We start from the raw sequence: 20,552 nt of genomic DNA, 5'->3' as shown, positions 1-20,552 counted from the left end.
AACATTATTTTTGTAATAATTATTTCTTTCTTCTAGAATCATTCCATTAGTTAAAAATGATAAAACTGGAATCTTTGGATTTTTAACAAGGTGAACAACGTAATAACATTCTTAAAGTGTGGTAAAATATTGCAAATATTTTATATAAGAATATGAGGAAGTATGTTATTATTGTTGCGCTAAAGGCTCTCACTATAGATTTAGATTTGTGAGTAAAAAGTTTTTTCAAATAATGTCTTTTGCATTGGATTAATTCTTTAACTGTTGTTGATAACTAGTGGTAGTTAGAACATGTTATAGTAGCTGTTTACTCTAGAAAGCCAGCTTTACCGGGGGAGATCTAAGAAAGAGCAATCGTGCAGTAATGAGGTTGAATGCATTATCACTCAACGTTGGAGTGTGCTTCAATGGAATTAGACAATTAATGTTTTAACTAATGTGTCCCTAATGTGTCAATCTTCTTTCAGGCCATATGCCCAAAAGCATCGCAAACTTGACTATGCTTCAACGGTTAACTATGCATTCCAATAACTTGAAAGGTATTCATCCAACAAATCATAGTATTATGTTGTTGTGTTTATTTTATCTGTTGTTAAATTACAAGAAATGTTCATAATAAAATTGGTGATCTTACAAACCTAAACTTTGAAGATATGTTTTAATAGCTTAATAAATTATATGTAATTAAATTCTTTTAGTTTTTAATTTGTTTGTTAACGCTAAAAATATATTTCATAAGAGATTGTGATAGTTGAAATTGAGAATTTAAAAATTATTAAATATAATAGGTTTTCTCAATTTTAACCATTAAATGGTATGCAATGGGTGCACCTTTAAGACCTCAAAAACTTGAGAGTATGATTGAATTTCTATATTTAGAATAAAATATTCAACTTCTCCAATGATACGAATAAATAAAAAATCTTTATCTTTTTTTCTAACAGAATTATTTTTTAATAAATTGAATTATATTTATAAAATCAATTTAAAGGATCTATGTAAAAGATAAATGTCTATCTTGTTATAATATATATGAATAGAAAGGCAAAATCTAGATGTAAAACTTGACTAACTTGACATAAAAAGGAGTATCAACAATCATACATCACATTAGCTAGATATTTGTCTTATTCACTATTTTTAGTATTCATTTTTGATAACTTCACTAAAACTAATCTTTTTTAATACAGGTTTAATACCTATGGAAATAGGCAATCTTCATAAGCTTGAGATCTTAGAATTGTCAAATAACAAGTTAAGCGGTTCTATATCATTGAACATTTTTAATATTTCAACTTTACAATTCTTACATCTTGAAAGAAATTTTATATCTGGCAATCTTCCATCAAATTTTGAGAATCTCACTAGTTTCTTCGAACTATCCTTGGGAGAAAACATGTTGATAGGATCAATTCCAAAAGCAATCGGTGGCTTATTAGATCTTCAATATTGGATCTTCAAGGCAATGAGCTACATGGCCTAATCATCAATGAGGTTTGTGAAATCATAAAGCTTATCTACTTATCTTTAAGTAGAAACAAGTTTTCTAGAGGAATACCCTCCTGTTTAGCAAATGTTACCTCTTTACGAGACCTTTACTTGGACTCTAATAAGTTAATTTCAGAAATACCCCCTTCCTTTTGGAATTTGAAGGATATATTGAGGGTAAACTTATCTTCCAATATTGTAGTTGGAAATGTATCATTGAGGATTGAAAACTTAAATGCTCTTGAATTACTAGATCTGTCAAGAAATCATATTTCAGGCTTTATTCCAACAACTCTAGGTGGCTTGAAGAATTTGCAAGATCTATCCCTAGCACATAACAATTTGCAAGGAAATATTCCTGAATCATTCGGAAATATGTTGAGCTTAGTAAAATTGGACCTTTCTGAGAATGATTTGTCTAGGCAGATTCCTAAATCTTTGGAGTTCCTTAGTGCTCTTAAGTATGTCAATCTCTCCTATAATGAACTCCAAGGAGAGATTCCAAGTGGAGGAGTTTTTAAAAATTTGACTCTTGAATCTTTTATGATGAATCAAGCTTTTTGTGGCAAGCTGCAACTCAAAGTGTCTCCTTGCAAAAAAAGAAACAAGAAAAAGATCAATGACAATATTGCTTTTATTGAAATGCATATTACCCATAGTTGTGTCAATAATTTTGATTGTCTCAGGCCTTATCCTTTTAAGGCATAAACGATGACAAAATTCAAGGGGTCTAGTTGAAAGGAATTTATCAATTTTAGGAGTGCCTTAAAGAATTTCTTATTTTGAAATCCAAGAAGCAACCAATGGATTTGATGAGAGTAACATACTTGGAAGGGGTAGTTATGGTTCTGTGTTCAAAGGAAAACTTTCCAGTGGAATGATCATTGCAATTAAGATCTTCAAATTTGATTCACAGGTAATGTTAAGGAGTTTTGAAAAAGAATGTGACATGTTGTGTAATGCATGCCATCACAATTTGGTGAAGGTTATAAGCTATTGTTCAAATGTTGATTTCAAATCTCTGGTGATAGAATTCATGCCCAATGGAAGCCTTGAAAAATGGTTATATTCTCACAACTATTTTTTAGGTTTTCTTCAAAGGTTGAATATAATGATAAATGTAGCAACTGCTTTGGAATATCCCTATCATGGGTTGTTAACACCAATTGTTCATTGTGATTTGAAGCCTAGCAACATTTTAATGGATGATGAAATGGTTGCTCATGTTAGTGACTTTGGAATTTCCAAGCTTTTAGATAAAGAGGAATCTAAGACAAACACAGAGACAATACCTACTATTGGCTATGTGGCACCTGGTAATTATTCTAAACATAATGTCTCAATTTTTTCTTCTTCTTTTGCATTCTAACAACATATATCTTTAACATATTATATTCATAAAGGCTTATTACATATATTGTTACTAATTATTCAGATTAGCAATATTATATAAAATTAGTGCATGGAAAATTAATTAATATTTATGATAGATACTACATGACTTCTTAATAAACATATTAATGTTATTGATTTGATTCGATTATTAAATATGTAGTTTAATTGATAAACTACAATTTATCAAAGTTATCATTGTCTAAAACTTGGTCCCTTAATTCTTCTATAGAGAGAAATGTTCTTGGATATTTCCTTCTAATTTGTTCATGAGATAGGCTCTTCTATTCAAATAGAAAATGAAAGAGCTATTTTATGAATTTAGCAATCGTTGAATGTAGTTTCATTTGATCATTTTATATGCATATAAGATTACTAAACTAATTAACATTATAACCTTAAGATGAATGTGTATTTTGAAATGTCTGTGCATGGGGTGTGCATGCATGTATTCTTGGATATGGGGGCTAGGAGGGTGTGTGTCTTTGCTTCTTCTACATAAAAATTCTTTCGCTTATGATCATAAAATTTTCCTATCAATCTTGAGGGTTAATAAAAGTATACATTTAAAAAATTCAAAGACTACCACCAGGAAGCACAACATAACTCATTTCTCAATTCCTTGTTATCGCATCTACTCTAAATGACTAAGTGAATAGTCTTATTCAGTCATTAGTTTTATTTTATTACTTGAATTCAATTATATACAGAGTATGGATCTTTTGGAATTGTTTCAACAAAAGTATATGTGTATAGCTATGGAATTATGCTATTAGAGGTGTTTACAAGAAAAAGGCCCACAGAAGATATGTTTGTCAAAGGATTGAACTTGAAAAGCTAGGTAAGTGAGTCAATGCCACATGCAATAATTCAAGTCATGGATTCCAATTTATTAGGAGGAGATGAACATCATATAAAAAATATATTGGCATCTACATCCTCTATTCTTGAATTGGCCTTGAATTGTTGCACTGATCTTCCAGAAGCATGTGGCAATATGATTGATGTTGTAGTATCATTAAACAAGATCAAGGGCATGTTCATGCATAGGCAAGCAGCATCATGTCTAAATTAACATTAAGTTTCTTACAATTTGTGTGGTTAATTGTTCCACTTTTTTTATTATCTACTTTTAGAATATGTTGGACCCATTATTTGTTATATATATGTGTTCTTATTTTTACCCAAACATAAAAGTATAAACCACTCAGTTGCTTTTCTTCTCTCCTTTCCTCTTACCATAAACATTCTATAGAGTCTCTCAAATTTCTTCTTCCCTCAATTATTTTCTTCCTTAAAATAATAATTAAAAAAAGGCACATGGTATATAATAGCGTACAACTTTTATCACGAGTTGGAGAGTGATCATTTAAACTTTATATAATGCCAATGAAACTCCATTTCCTTGTACACTTTTGCAATAGTATGTTGTAAGAAGCTTGAACCCAAAACCATCTGTACTATACTATATGTTCTTAGTTATTAAACAAAAAACTTTAATTGGCCATAATCTTTCACTTATCACATTACACAGTGTCCAATCGTAAAAATCTAGGTGTTTATTTTCATCCAAGCATAAAATATGTACCCTATCACGATCACCCTTCTCAATCAATAAAATTAACATAGAACGCAGGGGAAGAACAGGGAAAATATCATTGTATTGGCCTCCTCAAAGATAATGAAATTAACAGCCACAATTATTCAGTCTCATAGCAGATTACAACTACAAATAAATCAGCAACTATAGTAGTAAATTTCACAAAATTCTCCGTTCCCTTTCTCACTCCCTTTTTTTTTTTTTTTTGCCTTATATTCTCATTCCCAAGCTCTAAGTGATTTCCATCGATTCAAGGCCATTTTGTAAAGCTTTGGGCCCATGATATCCATTAGCCCCATTCATGACATACTTTTGAGTGTATAGGTGGATTCATGCTAAGTTAAAAAATATGAATAAAATAAAAAGGGAACAGTGAAAAAAGTCAATAATTATCAATCATTTTTTAAGCGAAAGAGCACTAGTGTAGGTTTGTGCTTGATGCCGAGCAGGCTTTTCTTGTTTACAATATATAATCCTTTGTTTTTCCTGCCAAGCAAAGTAGACATAATTTGTGAAGACACAACATCATGAAGAAACATGAAATAGAAGCTTCACACGTGTTTTTGACCATCCTTCACCTTCTTGTTGTAAGGTGGTGAATGATGAAAGGATGAATTGATTTGTTTGGGATGTGGCTCTGTTCTCTTGTGTTTACTCTTGATTGTATCATTCCTGCAGTTTAATTATATATAGTTATATCCTTGTTTATTAAAAAAAAAACAAAGTTTCATACATGTGAAGTTGTTTCACTCCATTTTTCACAATAAAAGCAAACAAAGGTCATACAGAGTGAGATAAATAAAAACAAATAAAAGTTATAATATTGTCGTGTGAAGTAGAAACCCATAATAGTGGCTAGAGCACTATTACATCCGTCCTTGAGTACCGCAAGAAATGAGATTGAGATAGTGTTTGGGATTTTTTTTGGGGAAGCTCTTTGTGAAGTGATATAAAAGGAATTCATGAAAAAATCCCTCCGTATCTCTCAAGCACCCATTTTTGAATAGCACAAAAAATCAAAATTCAATTAGCAATATATATATATATGGACATACGTGAAGAAAATGAAGTTGATTAGAAAAGAAAATGACGCGTAGTTACTGAAGTCAGAAAAATGGAGTGAATTATTGTTTGGTAATGAAGCGTCAAGTAGCAAGCTAGTTCATTTTTTTTTTAATTAGGCAAATCAATCTAGGGCTACTTTGGTTCAGCTGTTTTTTCATAAAAAAGATAATTAATCTTTTAGAAAAATCATTTTTTATTTTATGATATTGTTTAAGCTTTTAAAAATAATCATAATCTAAAAAAAATGGATTTCTAATTATTTTTTAGGAACTACACTGAACAGCTTTTTAACATAATTTGATGGGTAGATGAGAGAAAATGCCATAAAAATCCGGAGATATACAAAAATATCATAAAAATTTAAAATAATTAAATAATAAATTATTTTTATAAAACATAAATCTGTAAAGATACCATAAAATAACTAACTAATAATTATTTTTTTATTACTGTAGCTAAACATAAAATAATTTTTTTTGGAAAAATCTCTACAAAATAAGAGCCCATTTGTTTTAGCTTATATGAAAATAACTTATTTTTTGAAAAAAAAAACCTATTTTGTGAATTTTTATAATGTTTGTTTCAACTTTTGAAAATAATCAGAATCTATAAAAGAAAGTATATTTTATTTCTGATTATTTTAAAAAGCTACATTGAGTAGCTTCTAAAAATAATATAATGTTGTAAATCAAAGAGAGTATTTTAAAGAGGCAGGATACATGAAGACATCATAAAATTTTAAAACAATATAATAATAAATTATGTTTATGAAGCAAAATCAAGGAACATATCATAAAATTTAAAAATAACTAACTAATAATTACTTTTATTATTGTAACCAAACATAAAAGAATGTTTACTTTTTATAAAATCTCTACAAGATAAATTTCTTTTTATAAAACCTCTAAACTATCTAAACATCACTTATTTTTTAACATTAAACAAATGGTCCTATATCTCTTTTTTATAAAATCTCTAAATTATATAAAAATAACTTATTTTTTAATCTTAAACAAATGGGCCCTAATTGCTTGTTTAAATGTTAGCAACACATTATGCTGCACAAATGAAGTACGTGAATAAGATACGATATGTATATGATATGTTTGTGATTTTATTTAAAACAAAATATAGGATTTCAATATGTATCTGATATGTGCACATATATGTATAAAAAAATACATAAAAAGCATTAAAAACATAATTTCAATTAAGAAAATATCCAAACTAGTATATTTATATAGTCCTTTATAGTATGGAAAATAAAATATAATTATTAATTGTTATTTTATTATATGTTAACCTAATTGCCTACTACCAGCTAGTCCCTACTACTTGTTCTCTACATAGGGTTTCTATGCCAAATGATGCCATTCCTACTATAGTTAACAAAAATATAATTTTTATCTTTTTATTATATATATCTAAAATTTATTTCATAGGAAAAACTAATATTTGAATTTAAAAAAATCAAAAAATATATTAGGAACCAAAAAGATTAATACCACAATATCCAACAAAATTTAATTTTTTAAAATAGCTTTAAAGCATCAGTTTTGAAGTATCGACTTGTAATATAGAAGTATCAGAGATATATTGACAATTTAAATTTTATTACAATTAAAAAGTAATATTTTGATACTCTACAAGTAAGTATTGAATAAGTGTTGGCAATATCGATATCGGATATAACAAATTACAAACTTACAATTATACTCCATCCTGCCCTTAATATAATAAGATAAAGTTTAAAAGCATTTTTTTGATCTTTAATATAAGATGAAGTTAGAGTAATTAATTTTGTCCAAATTTACCCATGGTTTATTTATTGTTACTTGAATTCCTAAACAACAATTTATTATAGTTATTAATTGAAAAGAAAGGTAAAATTGGAATAACAAATAAATATTAAAAATTTACAAATTATTAATATATGATTATATTTTAAGTTTTCTATGATTTCAGGATTGAAAGTTATTTATGTATTTAATTTACATAGATTATATGTGACCATGCGTATCTCTACAAGAATTCCCCTACAAAAGATATCTATATACTAATTTTCATGGAGGCCCATTTATTTCAGCTTATTTTATAAAAAAATCACTTATTTTCTAAAAAAAATTTATTTCGTGAGTTTTTATGATGTTTTTTTAAACTTTTGAAAATAATTAGAGTCTAAAAAACATAAATTTCTAATTATTTTAAAAAGATACTTTTAGTAGTTTCTAAAAATAATATGTGATATATGAGGGATAATGTTTTAAAAAGGTCGGATACACAAAGATTTTATAAAATTTTAAAATAAGTAAATAATAAATTATTTTTATAAAATAAAAAATTAAAGAAGATATCATAACATTTAAAAATAACTAAGTAATAATCACTTTTTAATTATTGTTATCAAACATAAAATGATTTATTTTTTTATAACATCTCTACCAAACAAATCTCTTTTTATAAAATCTCTAAACTATTTAAAAATAACTTATTTTTTAATCTTAAACAAATGGGCCCTAAAACTGTGATAGTATGAATGCAAATCCCACCAAAGTTTCTTTTCCCTTTTCATGTGTGTGTAAGAGCCTCGACCCCAGAGAATAAACACCAAGTGATCTCTCTTTCATCTCAAAAAATTCTAATTTGAAAGGCATCACATATACAAAAAAATAAATAAAATAACTTATTAACTTAATTAATTATAAAAACACATAATAACATGGTCAATGAACTTGCAAAGCATTGGCAAATTTGCAAGTACTCTATAATCAACCAAGAAGTGCCAAGGATCAAGGTTTACTAATTGAGACTCCCTTACTCTATCACGCCCTAAAAATAAGGGGTGATTAGTACAAGACGTGAACCAAAACACATCCCTCAATCCTTAAATCAAGAAATTGTTCCATTTCTAAAACATAATTATATTTGTAGTGGAATTATGACACCCTTGATAATTCTAAGAGTTAATGAGCAAATAGGACCTTGAACTCTTGCTTGAAAATTGCCCTAGACTCTGAACTCTTAAAATATACAAAATAAACTTGAAACTTTTAAATTCATAGCAAAATAAACCTTGACCATTAACTTTTTTAACACATTTATTGTCCGCTAGGGTACTGTAATAGTCAGGGTTAAATTCATAGGAAAATAAACCCTGAACCATACTTGCGTGGATAGCAACAGTGTTAAAAAGTTAACATTCAAGGTTTATTTTGCTATGAATTTAAACCTTTAGGGTTTATTTTGCATATTTTAAGAGTTTAGGGTCCAAGGCAATTTTTGAGTAATAGTTTAAGGTCCTATTTGCTCATTAGCCCTAATTCTAATTCAAACAAAAACTTTAATATTTTTTTAGAAATTTCAGCAAAACCTCCACTGTAAATAGGACCTTCTAAAAATTCTACAACATAATGTCTCAAACAAAATATCATAACAATTATGAGCTCAACTCCTTTAAGCCTGTAGACTGGGTATATAACAAAATAAGGACTTTAGTTATAGCTTATGTGGAACGCCTAGAATTAAATTTATAAAATACAATTTCATGACCTAAATTTTATAGCAAACGAAAGCTTAATCCACAGCTTCTTCATTTCCATTAAATAATAAACCGTTCATTTATCAATAGAAGGTTCATCATCACCTAAAGTATCTGAGACCAAAGATAAATTTTCAATGAATAACATCCCAATTTAAATTTAAAGAAGGTAAAAGAAGAGAACCTTTATGAAACAATTAATATTTCAAAGAAAAAAATAGTCATTAACATAATATAGACACATATTGCAGAGTTTGAACAATCACATGTAAATATGTAAACCAAGTGCGCGCGCATGCACGTGTGTATAATTATAGATGATTTAACTTCCAAATTGCAACCTTTGCTTTTAACAATTGAAATTTATATAATTCACCTTGTAAAATTCAAACTCAATCAAGAAAACAACTAATTAAACAAACCAATTTTAGAGAAAATAAGTTTCAAAACTCATGTTTTGTGAGACTTTGTCAGAATGATTAACGAGTATGGACTTAATTTGCAGTATTTTTTTCTGAGAATACACCCAATCATGTTCGAGATTCGCTGCATGGATCCCTTGGAATTGTTGAGGTTGATGATCTAGGAAAATATCTTGGCATTTATAGTATCTGGGGAAAGACCAAAACTCAAGCACTGGCCTATGTCAAAGAGAAAGTTAGTAGGAAAGTCTTTGTTGGGAGAAAACAGCATCTATCACAAGTATGAAGGGAAACCATGATCAAAGCTATTATTAACACCATTCAACGTACCTAACGACTTGCTTCTAGTTTCCTGTTGAGACCTACAAAGAGTTAGATAGTCTCATATCCTAATTCTAGTAGAATGATAATGCTATAGGTAACAAACTTTTCATTGGGTGGCCTAGTCTAAAAGTTGCGATAGTGGGATAGGATTCAAAGATTTTGTCAACTATAATAATGCTTTACTTGTTAAATCAGTATCGCGACTGATTTATAGTTCAACTGAGCTAGGGGATGCAACCTTGAAGGCTATTTATCTTCCTAAATACCATTTTCTTGATGAAAAAAAGGGGATCTAAGGCATCTTGGTGCTGGTCTAGTTTGTTAGCTGGAAGGGAATTTACGAAAGATGATTTATGTTGGCAAATTGGTGATGGAAATTCTATTCATATATGGAACGATCAATAGGTCCCTTTTCTTCCCCATAATATGCTTCCTACAGTGAACCTAGAGCTGCACAAATCAGATACACATGTTTCTACTTTAATTGAAGATAGACATTTTAATTTAACAAGCATAATGTCCCTTTTTGATGATAACATAGCTAATGTGATAGCTTGGATTTCCCTCCCTCAAAATGACAATGCAGACAAAATATTTTGGAGTGGTGTCAAAAATGGAATCTATATTATGAAGGCAGGCTGTATTCAAGCTATGCAAAGAAAATAAGGAGTAAAAAAAAAAAAGGCTTGTACTTCTTTTTGTATCGCAAAGTATATGTGGAACAATGTTTGGAAAACAATAACTTTGCCTAGAATTTTGCATTTTCTATGGAGATGTCTGTGAAAGGCCTTAGCCACAAATGAGGTGCTTACATGCAAACATAGAGGATACTAGGTGCTTTGCCCACTGTGTACAACTAAACTTGAAACCATTTAGCACTTGCTTTTCCTATGCCTGTGGGTTTATTGCATCTAATTTTGTTGTGGACTATCTTTCAAATTTTAACCTTCTAACATCATAGCTTTGAACAATGGTATGAGAACTTCTTACCTCCTAGAAGCCTCCTATATGATTTTGATATTTCATTAATTTGTTAAACTCTTTAGTTGATTTATAAGGAAAGAAATGATTTGATCTTTAAACATAGTCTACTAGACCCTTGTTCCATCATTAAAGCTTCATGTCAGGCTGCTTTGGAATTTTGGGACACCAACTAGCTTTTTAAACAAGATTTAACACCTATTATTGATCATATTGATCATGTGGTCACCTATTGGCAAGCTCCCCCTCTTGGGACTATGAAAATTAATTGCAATAGGGCTTTCTCAATGAAAATTAGAGGATGCTGCCATTGGAATTCTAACACGGGATGATAGAGGTCGCTTCCTTTAGGGCTTTATAGATAAAGTCAAGTTGATCTTAGCATTCATGACAATAGCCCTTGCTCTCCAACGAGCTCCCTTGTCTCTTGCATTCAAAGAGGCCAACCTAAATTCGGTGAATGTATGTGTAGAGGGATTATTGAAGATATTACTTCTTTTTTGGTGTCCAATGCTGGGCTTTCACTTTCCTTCATTTGTGGACTCGATAGGGTGGGTGGGCACTCCATTACTTTCTTTGTCGCTTTTACTAGTAAAGGATGCTTCAAGTTACTATTCATCTTATATAGACTAATGCACACCTGATATTCAGTGTGGTGTTGGTTGAATTCTTCTTTAATTTGATTTCTTTCGCTGTTTGTATGTTTTTTCTTGCTTTCTTCTTTGGCTTTTGTCTTGGTTTTAGCCTTAACTCTTGTATTGTTGCTATATGTTGGGAATATATTCAGCATATTTAATCCCAAAAAAAAAAAAAGATAGGAACCATTTCCTTTCCAAATAAAAAATCTTGTAGTGAACAAAGATAGGCAGCAGTTAGTTCTACACAAACAAATAACAACTAAATATTAAAAACCAACACATTATAAATATATGATTATTTTTTAAGTTTTCTATGAATATGATTGTAGGATTGAAAGTTATTTATGGATTTAATTTTCCCAGGTTATATGTGAACATGAATGTCTCTTCGAGAATTCCCACCAAAATTTCAGTACACTTTTCATGTGTGTGTGTGTGAGCCTCGACCCTAAGAGAACAAACACTATGTAATCTTTCCTTTATCTCAAAAAGTTCTCATTTGAATGGTATCACATATACAAAAACATAAATAAAATAACTTATTAGCTTAATTAATTATAAAAGCATGTAATAACATGGTTAATGAACTTACAATGGCAAATTTGCAAGTACTCTTTTTGATTCTTAATATAAGTAGGGCAATATTAGGTCGATGTAGTGTGCCATAAAATATCATAAGTTCACATCTCCCTAATGGCAAACTCCCATCAAGATCATGCTTCCTATCCTTTTCTACCTTCCCTAAGTATTAACTACTTCAATACTTTAAGGTGGTATAACACTTCTCTTTCCTCCCTTAAGCAGTTCCTTATTCTATCTAAGGTACCTAACCTAGTTACACTTAAATGCAACTTTCTGTCTGTATAATCACAATGGATGCTAAAAATTCTTATTTTCATAAAGGATATAATTATTAAATAGATAGGAAACATAGATACATTATTATCAAAGTAAAACCCCATAGACCCTTCTAGAATATATTTGTTTGTATTTGATTGTTTAAAACATGTAATACATGCTAGACAGTATTATCTACTCAAAAATAGCTAAACAAAGCAACAAGAAATATAAATTTTCTTGTTACTTCAACCCTTTTAGTACCAAAAGAGTTTCACTTGTACAAAAAAATAAGACTTGGCTTGTTCCTTAACATTAAAGCAAGTTCCACTAATAATTCCTACAACACATAAGTGATCCACATCACTTATCACAGCAAAAAGCATAAAAAGGCTAGAACTCATACCACACAACTTGGATCAAAACCCCATAACGCATCCCAATGGTTGAAATATCAAACAAACAATTTACATTGCATCATTTAACTACTAAAATTATTTGTAAGCCTGCATTAGACTAATATCCAAACCATACATCTTTTATTCAATCAAAAACCAACACTTAGTATTACTAACTTTTACAATTAGCCATTATAATAATAACAAAAGATTAATTTAAACCTTATTGGCTTCAAATAGCACAATTATAACCAAATAAATAGGCTTAAACTATTGAAGACAAAAACCCAATCTCCTATGATCTAAATTTTGTCCAAAACACCCTTTTTTCATCAAATTGCTCACTCAAAGTAACCAAGCACCATACAGAAACTCAAACAACATCCTTAGGACCCAACAAAACCAAAGCTTACATTAACAAAGCTATTGGGATCAAAATTCAAAAATTTCTCCTTTCAAAAATTGAAGAAAACCTAAGAGGAAAGGAAAAAGATTGAAGTAGGGAGTTTACCCAACTCATAACCAAGCTTACAACCACCGTAAAACCTCGAGGATCTGAGCTCTAGCTTCGTTCTCTCCTTCCTCTTCTCCACAATCACTCTCTTCTTCTCTCTTGGTCTCTCTCTCTTCTCTCATGATCTCTTCCCTTTTCTATGTTTCTTTGTTCCTTCCTTTCTTTTTAATAGCTGAATTCCCTATTGTTTTTAAGCATGCCCATAAACTAAGAGCATTTGGTCCAATCTTTAATTCCCTGTTCAGTTCTAATCTGACCCAAACCTTGACCAAATTATTCTAGGGTTTAAAAAAGCCCACAAACTCATCCCATTTCGCTATCAACTTAATGAAATTTCATATTATTAATACTTAATTTTTTTTAAATTTAATATATTTATTTTTTAAAATCCAGCTTTAAAAAAATTTTAGGATGTTACATCTGTTTCCAAAATTCTACCACTTTTTTTCTTTCTCTTATGCATTGTCTTTTGTCTTCTCTTCCTCTCAATGTCAATGATGTTCTTCTTCCTCTCCTCCGGTCTGCTTCTATCTGTCCCATCTTGCCAACTCTCCAAGGTTGCCCCCACCCCTTCTTTTTCACCTACTGATGCATACCCTTCTCATCCTCACAGCTTAGAAGAATCCTCTTGAGCTGCAATTTGTCAAGCCGTTGGAGCTATGCTTCCATTTAATTTTCAACCATAACTGCTCAGCAAAACCAATTCATATTCTTGACACTTGCCATTTTCTTTCTCTAGAGAAACTTCGTACTTCATCTAGTTGAGATTCTTATGTTTTGAGAAGAGAGCTTCATTGCAGAGACCAAATTTGGAGCAAGATTTGATTTTGACTGGTCGGTTGGACGATAATAAAAGGGTCTCAAGGGGAGAGGAAGAGAAAGATGGGGTCAATACTACAAAAATCAGATAGTAGCACACATTTGGTAGCAATTAAAATAGAAACATTTCTAAAATGAAGCCAAAAAACATTAGGTGGCATTTCCAACTTGAAATGCTTCGGCTAGTCAAATACTTTTTATTTATAATTTTTAAAAACGAACAAGAGGTAACGATTTTGACAAGAAATCTCACAGCTTGATGTTTTTGAACAATTAGGTAGTATTTCAATGTTAGGAGTAATAATTAAGAAAATTATAGAAATAAAAAACCCTCAAAAGTAAATTTGAAACCTTTAAGTATTTTTACCTAATTGTTTAAAAAGATTACTCAAGAAAATATTAAATTCCTCAAATTCAACTTGACCATTTATAATTAGACAAGTTAAGAGTAAAAAAAAATCAATTAAAACTTTATCAGGACTATTTAAAAGTTAATTGAGAGTTATTTCTAAAAAATTAAATAACCCTCACCTGAGGATTATTTCAAAAATAATTAAATAATCCTCAGGTGGCTTTCCCCAAGGAAATAGCACCTAAGAGTCTTATTAAAAACTACTAATTAAAATAATTATAGTTATTATAATTATTATAATTGTATTGTTTATAATGATATTATTATTATATTAAAAATAATTAGATCATAATTAATAATAAAAATTATATTAAAAAATAATAATATGCATTATAATTATATTAATTATTTTATTCATAGTAATGTTAATAATAAATATTATATATATAATTATTAATAAATATAATGTTTTTGTTATAATAATTGTCATATATATTGTGAGATGTGGTTTTAGAATAAATATGAGTTTTGATTAACGGTAATTTAGTATTTTTAAAATTAAAATTTTGGCATTCGGTCTTTCTAAATCATTACTATTTTTAAGATCCTTTACAATAAAAATTATTTTCTTCATTATAATTTAAGGGTTGTTTCAAAAATAATTAAATAACCCTCACCAGGAAAACGCTACCTAAGGGTCTTATTTTTCAAAAATATACTAATACAAATAAGTATATTATTTACCTTAATTATAATAATAATCATTATAGTTACTATAATTATTATTTATAATAAAAATATTAATAATAATGACAATAATATTAAAACAATAATAATATTCATTATTATTACTACTAAGAATTATGTTAATAATACAAATAATATTAATATTATAATAAATATTATATTTATTATTATTATTAATTTTTCAAATTAAGAAATTAAATGCCTAAATTTATTCAAAAAAAAAAATCCTCAGCCACCTCTTTTTAACTGAGGTTTAATTAAATAAAAAGGAAACATTCAGGCTTATCTAAGAGTTTAAGAGCTAGCGTTTAAAAAATCGTTATCTCTAGAAGTCTATTATCTATGTCCCCTCTTTTTAACGTATTCCAGAGGTGATGTATACATGGTTAAATGCTACAGCTTATTTTTATATTTTTTAAACTTATTCAAGAGGTGGCACTTACATGCTACAACTTGGTTTTATTTTTATTTTCTTAATTCCATTGAGACTAGGGTTAATAACAGCTCCTGGGACTCCTTCCGCTGCTTCGTTCTTCCATTTCCTGGTTCGAATCAACAAAGCGCCATCACCTGTTTCTTTGGGCTAGCTCCTCCATCTTCTTGCGCGTCGTCAAGCATCCATTGGGAGCTTTTCGTGGCTTCTTCATTTGCTTTTGGGTTTTGTCGAATCAGGGATCCCTGGAAGAAAATGCTAGCAGTCGGATATCACTATCAAGTAAAACCATATATTTTCATCTTATTTCTTTTCACTTCATCCCATAATATACATGGGATCTATTGGTTTTGACTGACGCATAGCTTAATTATTACCAATTAAGCTTAATATTCTATGCACATAATATTAATATTCTGAAAAGAGATAATCATTCCATTCATTTCTTGTCTTCTACTCCAAGTTGAATTTGAATATCCATTTTGGAAACTTGTCAAATAAATTTTGTCCTTGTTACACCTTTTCGTTTACTGATTTGTTTAATTCTTTTGCGGCCAAAGTACTTGTCCAGCTTCATCAGGTAATAAAACCTTCTAATAATTTCTTGATTATTTCTTATCTTACTATGTCATTTAAATCTCCATTTACGTCTTGCAGAAAGCAGTCAGAAACTGGTGTCGATATAGTTACAGGAACTCGTTATGTTAATGGCAGTGGTGTGCATGGATGAAATCTTATGTGACAATTAATAGGCAGAGGGGTAAATGTTCTTGCACAAACCTTTTTATGGCCTGGTGTTTCTCATTTGCCAGGATCTTTTAGGTATAAAACTTGATAACTGCTATTATATAAGTATGACATTGGAGTGGCCCCGTTGTTTTTATGGATTTCTAAGAATGAGGTTGTTAGAAAATAGAAATGGAAGATAATTAAGAATTAATTAATGCTACGGAGAAACATTAGTTAAGAAAATTGAAAGAGATGACATGTAATTGGAAAAAGGGACTTTCTCATGTTGATCTACACCTTCTAATGGTAAAGTTGGGTGATGTTTGCATGCTCTTCCATTGTAGGTGTGTAGCTGAAAAAACCTACCAATTTCTATTTAATTTAACTCATATTTCTCAGGCTTAACCAAGTTGGAATCTCTCAATTATGAATTTGAATATCGTAAATAAGAAATATGTCTAAGAAGCTTTGGTTTCCATTTTGGGGGCCTACCAAACTTAAATTCTGATTAATTGATGAGAGTATCAAAGATTAAACAATTCCTTCAAATATATATATTGTTTCAATTAACAGAGTGCATAGTCTACTCTTCTATAATGACCTGAAAATTTAAATAGTATTACCTCAACAATATGAAAATATAAGATGATGAGTTTGAGGCAATTAAACATTTTTTATCATGCTAAAAATTTAATTTTTCTATAGACAAAACAAAGAGAACTTGAAGACTAATAGAAGCAAATAAATGACATGCAAGGCCCAAAATATTTTGAAACACTTCTGCATGCCCAAAGGCCTCAATCACCTTTGCCAAAGCCAGACCACCAGTGGGCCGACCCCTACTGTGCCGGATGCTGGACCTCTATCATTGGCTGCCGGAGCAATTGGTCAATGGCTGGTCAACTCAAGAGATATAGAAATATATATAATATATATATATATATCTTTTTTCAAGCATTTATGTGACTTGCTATTAATCATGGACATGTTCTTTATATTTGAACAATCACTTGTAAATGGTCAGACATAACTTGTTATACATAAAAAACAGTTGCAAATTTATAAAAGCAAGCTTGTTCAATTTTTTTAACAATTTGTTCCTTCAATGTTGAGATATTATAAATATTATAAATATTATGCTAGATAAAAAACTATAAGTTGTAAATTTATTTTTCAATCATTTTAATGGTTTTGATTAATCATGAACATATTATTGTTCATATCTAGATAATCACTTGTAAATATTTGAACATCATTTGTTCATACATAAAAAAGTTATAAATTTTTAAAACCCAGCATGTTTGATTGTTTTTTTAACAACTTGTTCTTTCAACATTAACATGTTATCATTATTATCTTAATATATATATATATATGTTATAAATTTATTTTTCAAGCGTTTGCATTGTCTTTGGTTAATCATGGAAAGATTGTTATTCATATCCAAATAATCACTTGTAAATATTTGAACATCACTTATTCATAGATAAAAAAGTTGCAAATTTTCAAAATCCAACTTGTTCAATTTTTTAACAACTTATTCTTTTAACATTTGCAGCTTATCAATATTAAGGTTAATATATATATATATATATATATGTTATAAATTTATCTTTTCAAGTATTTTCACGGGCTTTGATTAATCATGGATGCATTGCTGTTTGTATCCAAACAATCATTTGTGTGTGTCAACATTTTTTATGCATGACAAGTGATATTCAAATATTTACAAGTGATTGTTCAGATATGAACAGTAATATATTTATGATTAATCAAAACCTATGAAAATGCTTGAAAAATAAATTTACAACATATATATTTTTTATTTAGTATAATATTGATAATATGTTAATAATGAAGGAACAAGTTATTGAAAAAATTGAAGAAGCTCGCTTTTAAAAATTTACAACATTTTTTATGCATGAATAAGTTATGTTCAAATATTTATAAGTGATTATTTAGATATAAATAACAACACATCAATGTTTAAAAATAGTTTATAATATATATTATATTTTGCCACAAATAACCAAAGTTGTCCGCTAGATTAGTGGCAACATTTTTTTTTTAAACAGCCAATGGGTTAAGGGATCAAACCCTCCTTTAACCCCTTTCTTGGATTGACTAGCCATTGATCACTTGCCGACACTGAAGCAGTAGCGAAGGTGAGGATTTTTTTTTTTTTTTTGGGGGAATCAAGGGTATTTTAGTAATTAGACAAAAAATTAATTGCAATTGCAGAAGCATTACAAATTTTTTTGGGCCTTGCATGTGATTATTTCCTTTTGAGGGTCATGATTGAGAGTCTCCCTAATTTTTAATTGTATGATCGCTTTGACAACATAAGCTTGTTTAATTTTGTATACCAAAAAAAAAAGGCTTGTTTTTTTTTTTTGTTGGGCTGCTAGGATTCTTGGAGCAAACATGTTTAGTATTAGGGGCATATTTTATTTATATGCATATTTCTTTCTTTCTTTGGGTTTTTTTTTTTTTTTTTTGCGGGGGAATTTCGGGAGGCTATAAAACCAGTTCTTAATGCTTGCACCAGGAGTGTTGGAAATTTACACTCTAGCTCTTATAACTCACAATGTTAATAAGCGTATATATTCTAGAATGAAATAAGATAAATGGAAGTTTTTTATCCAAAAATAAAAGAAAAACAAAAAATGAAATGAAAAAAAAAATTTGAGGGAAGTGAACATGTGTCTTTTTTTCCCCTTCTCTAATAATAATAATATTATTACTATACTCATTGTGTGGCCAAAATGCACAGTCATATCATGCAAATGATATAAGAAAATTTATGTATATTCATTTTAGCAATGCCATAGATAAATTGAGGTTTTATAAATTGGGATGTTTTCATGTTTCAACTCACCAATTAAAAAAAGACACTAATTTTCATAAAAAAAATAGGTCGTTAATGGTGGGTGGAAGTAGATGAAAATCTATCTCTTATTATTCATAATTTTCTTATTAGTGGTAGCCTATCTTTGTTTCTTACTGGTTGCTTCTGATTGTATGTCTCTTCCTTTGGTTTCTGATTCTGTATTTGGGCCTTGGGACTCCATTATGCCAAAAAAAAAAAAAAGAAGAAGAAGAAGATGATGATGATAGATCTTTCATGCAAATAAACTGACAAAAAAAAGGCAGCTTATATACCTAGTGTTGAACAAATGCCACATTAATGATGTGGAGTTTTTGTTAGAATTTGAATATGCTACATATTCACTAACTATTATTATTTTTTTATTTTTATAATTTGATGAAAATAAGTGTTGTTACTTAAAAAGTTAGCAAAAATTAGATTAAGAATAATCAATGAAATACTTTTACACCAAAATAATTTTTCAATTCAATGATTTATAGGTATATTATATTGTCATGTTAAATGATAATCAAATCTATTATGTTTTTCATTGTTTTTGACTAGCAATCCATTATGTTTTATAAATGAGGAAATTTCCTATACGTTACGTAGCTTATTAATGTTATGGTTAAAGAAAAAGTCTTTTATATCATCTTTCTACTCACATGTCAAGTCAAGTCAACTTATGTATCGTTCGTAGTGTAGGGAAAGGGACACAAGAATATAGTCCTTCTTAAAAATAAAATAGCCCTTCTCAATTATTTTATTAAAAGAACAAACATTTATATTTTTTGTAATTATTGAGGTGAGATGAATGCTAATTATTTTACTAGTTAAAAATAAATTATTCTATATTTTGCAAAAAAAATCAAGTAATTAACAAATCATTTAAAATAATATAAAACTCAGAAAAAAAAAGACAAAACACAAACATAAAACGTATTTGCATTATCATTATTTTGAAAATAAAACACATATTGACTAAAGAGATGTAAATACATATTTGTTCAGATACTAGAATTATTACTTAATAATATTCTGAAAATATTTTGGCCAAAATAATTCTTCTTGTTAACAGGGAACGGATCCCATGCAGTGGATTTTGTTCAATGGCTAAGAAATGGGGCAATATTCAATATGTGTTTTATCCAGTAGATGGGAAGAGAGAGGTACATAAAAAGGCTTCTTATCTGCGAAGCATACAGTCAGGTTTATATGCTTAAAACATATAATCATGTTTATCCAAATTTAAAGTTTTTTATTTTTACTTTTCTTTTATATTTATTAAAGTAAAAATTTATAAAAATATAAAATTTTTTAATAGATCTGTTAATCACTAATTTAGATAGTACATATTTAATATAGATAGTCCAATTTAATATTAATTTTTAAAATTTTTTATAAAT

The 20,552-nt window shown here is 28.9% G+C and overlaps 1 protein-coding gene across 1 annotated transcript; it reads left to right on the top strand.

Moving 5' to 3' along the window:
- The first annotated feature begins 1,489 nt into the window (after positions 1 to 1,489).
- LOC129313989 (probable leucine-rich repeat receptor-like protein kinase At1g35710) lies at positions 1,490 to 16,278 on the top strand. Its single transcript, XM_054957371.1, has 8 exons — positions 1,490 to 1,494; positions 1,536 to 1,949; positions 2,323 to 2,404; positions 2,675 to 2,804; positions 9,589 to 9,740; positions 15,603 to 15,830; positions 16,109 to 16,128; positions 16,206 to 16,278. Exons 1-8 carry the CDS (start codon positions 1,490 to 1,492, stop codon positions 16,276 to 16,278), a joined length of 1,104 nt encoding a protein of 367 aa, XP_054813346.1.
- Positions 16,279 to 20,552: the final 4,274 nt, after the last annotated feature.

This window comes from Prosopis cineraria, unplaced genomic scaffold (genome assembly GCF_029017545.1).
Source record: "Prosopis cineraria cultivar Desert tree isolate PC_DT_omini unplaced genomic scaffold, ASM2901754v1 PC6, whole genome shotgun sequence".
Taxonomy (NCBI): domain Eukaryota; kingdom Viridiplantae; phylum Streptophyta; class Magnoliopsida; order Fabales; family Fabaceae; genus Prosopis; species Prosopis cineraria.
Note: the sequence above shows the minus strand (reverse complement) of the source record. Positions and strands in the feature narration are given on the sequence as shown.

Bases quoted from the DNA above. Each gene is read 5' to 3' on its own strand.
- LOC129313989 (XM_054957371.1), top strand. The intron at 9,741-15,602 runs GTTAGTAGGAAA...AATTCCATTGAG, and splicing joins TGGCCTATGTCAAAGAGAAA to ACTAGGGTTAATAACAGCTC. The intron at 15,831-16,108 runs GTAAAACCATAT...TTGCGGCCAAAG, and splicing joins CAGTCGGATATCACTATCAA to TACTTGTCCAGCTTCATCAG.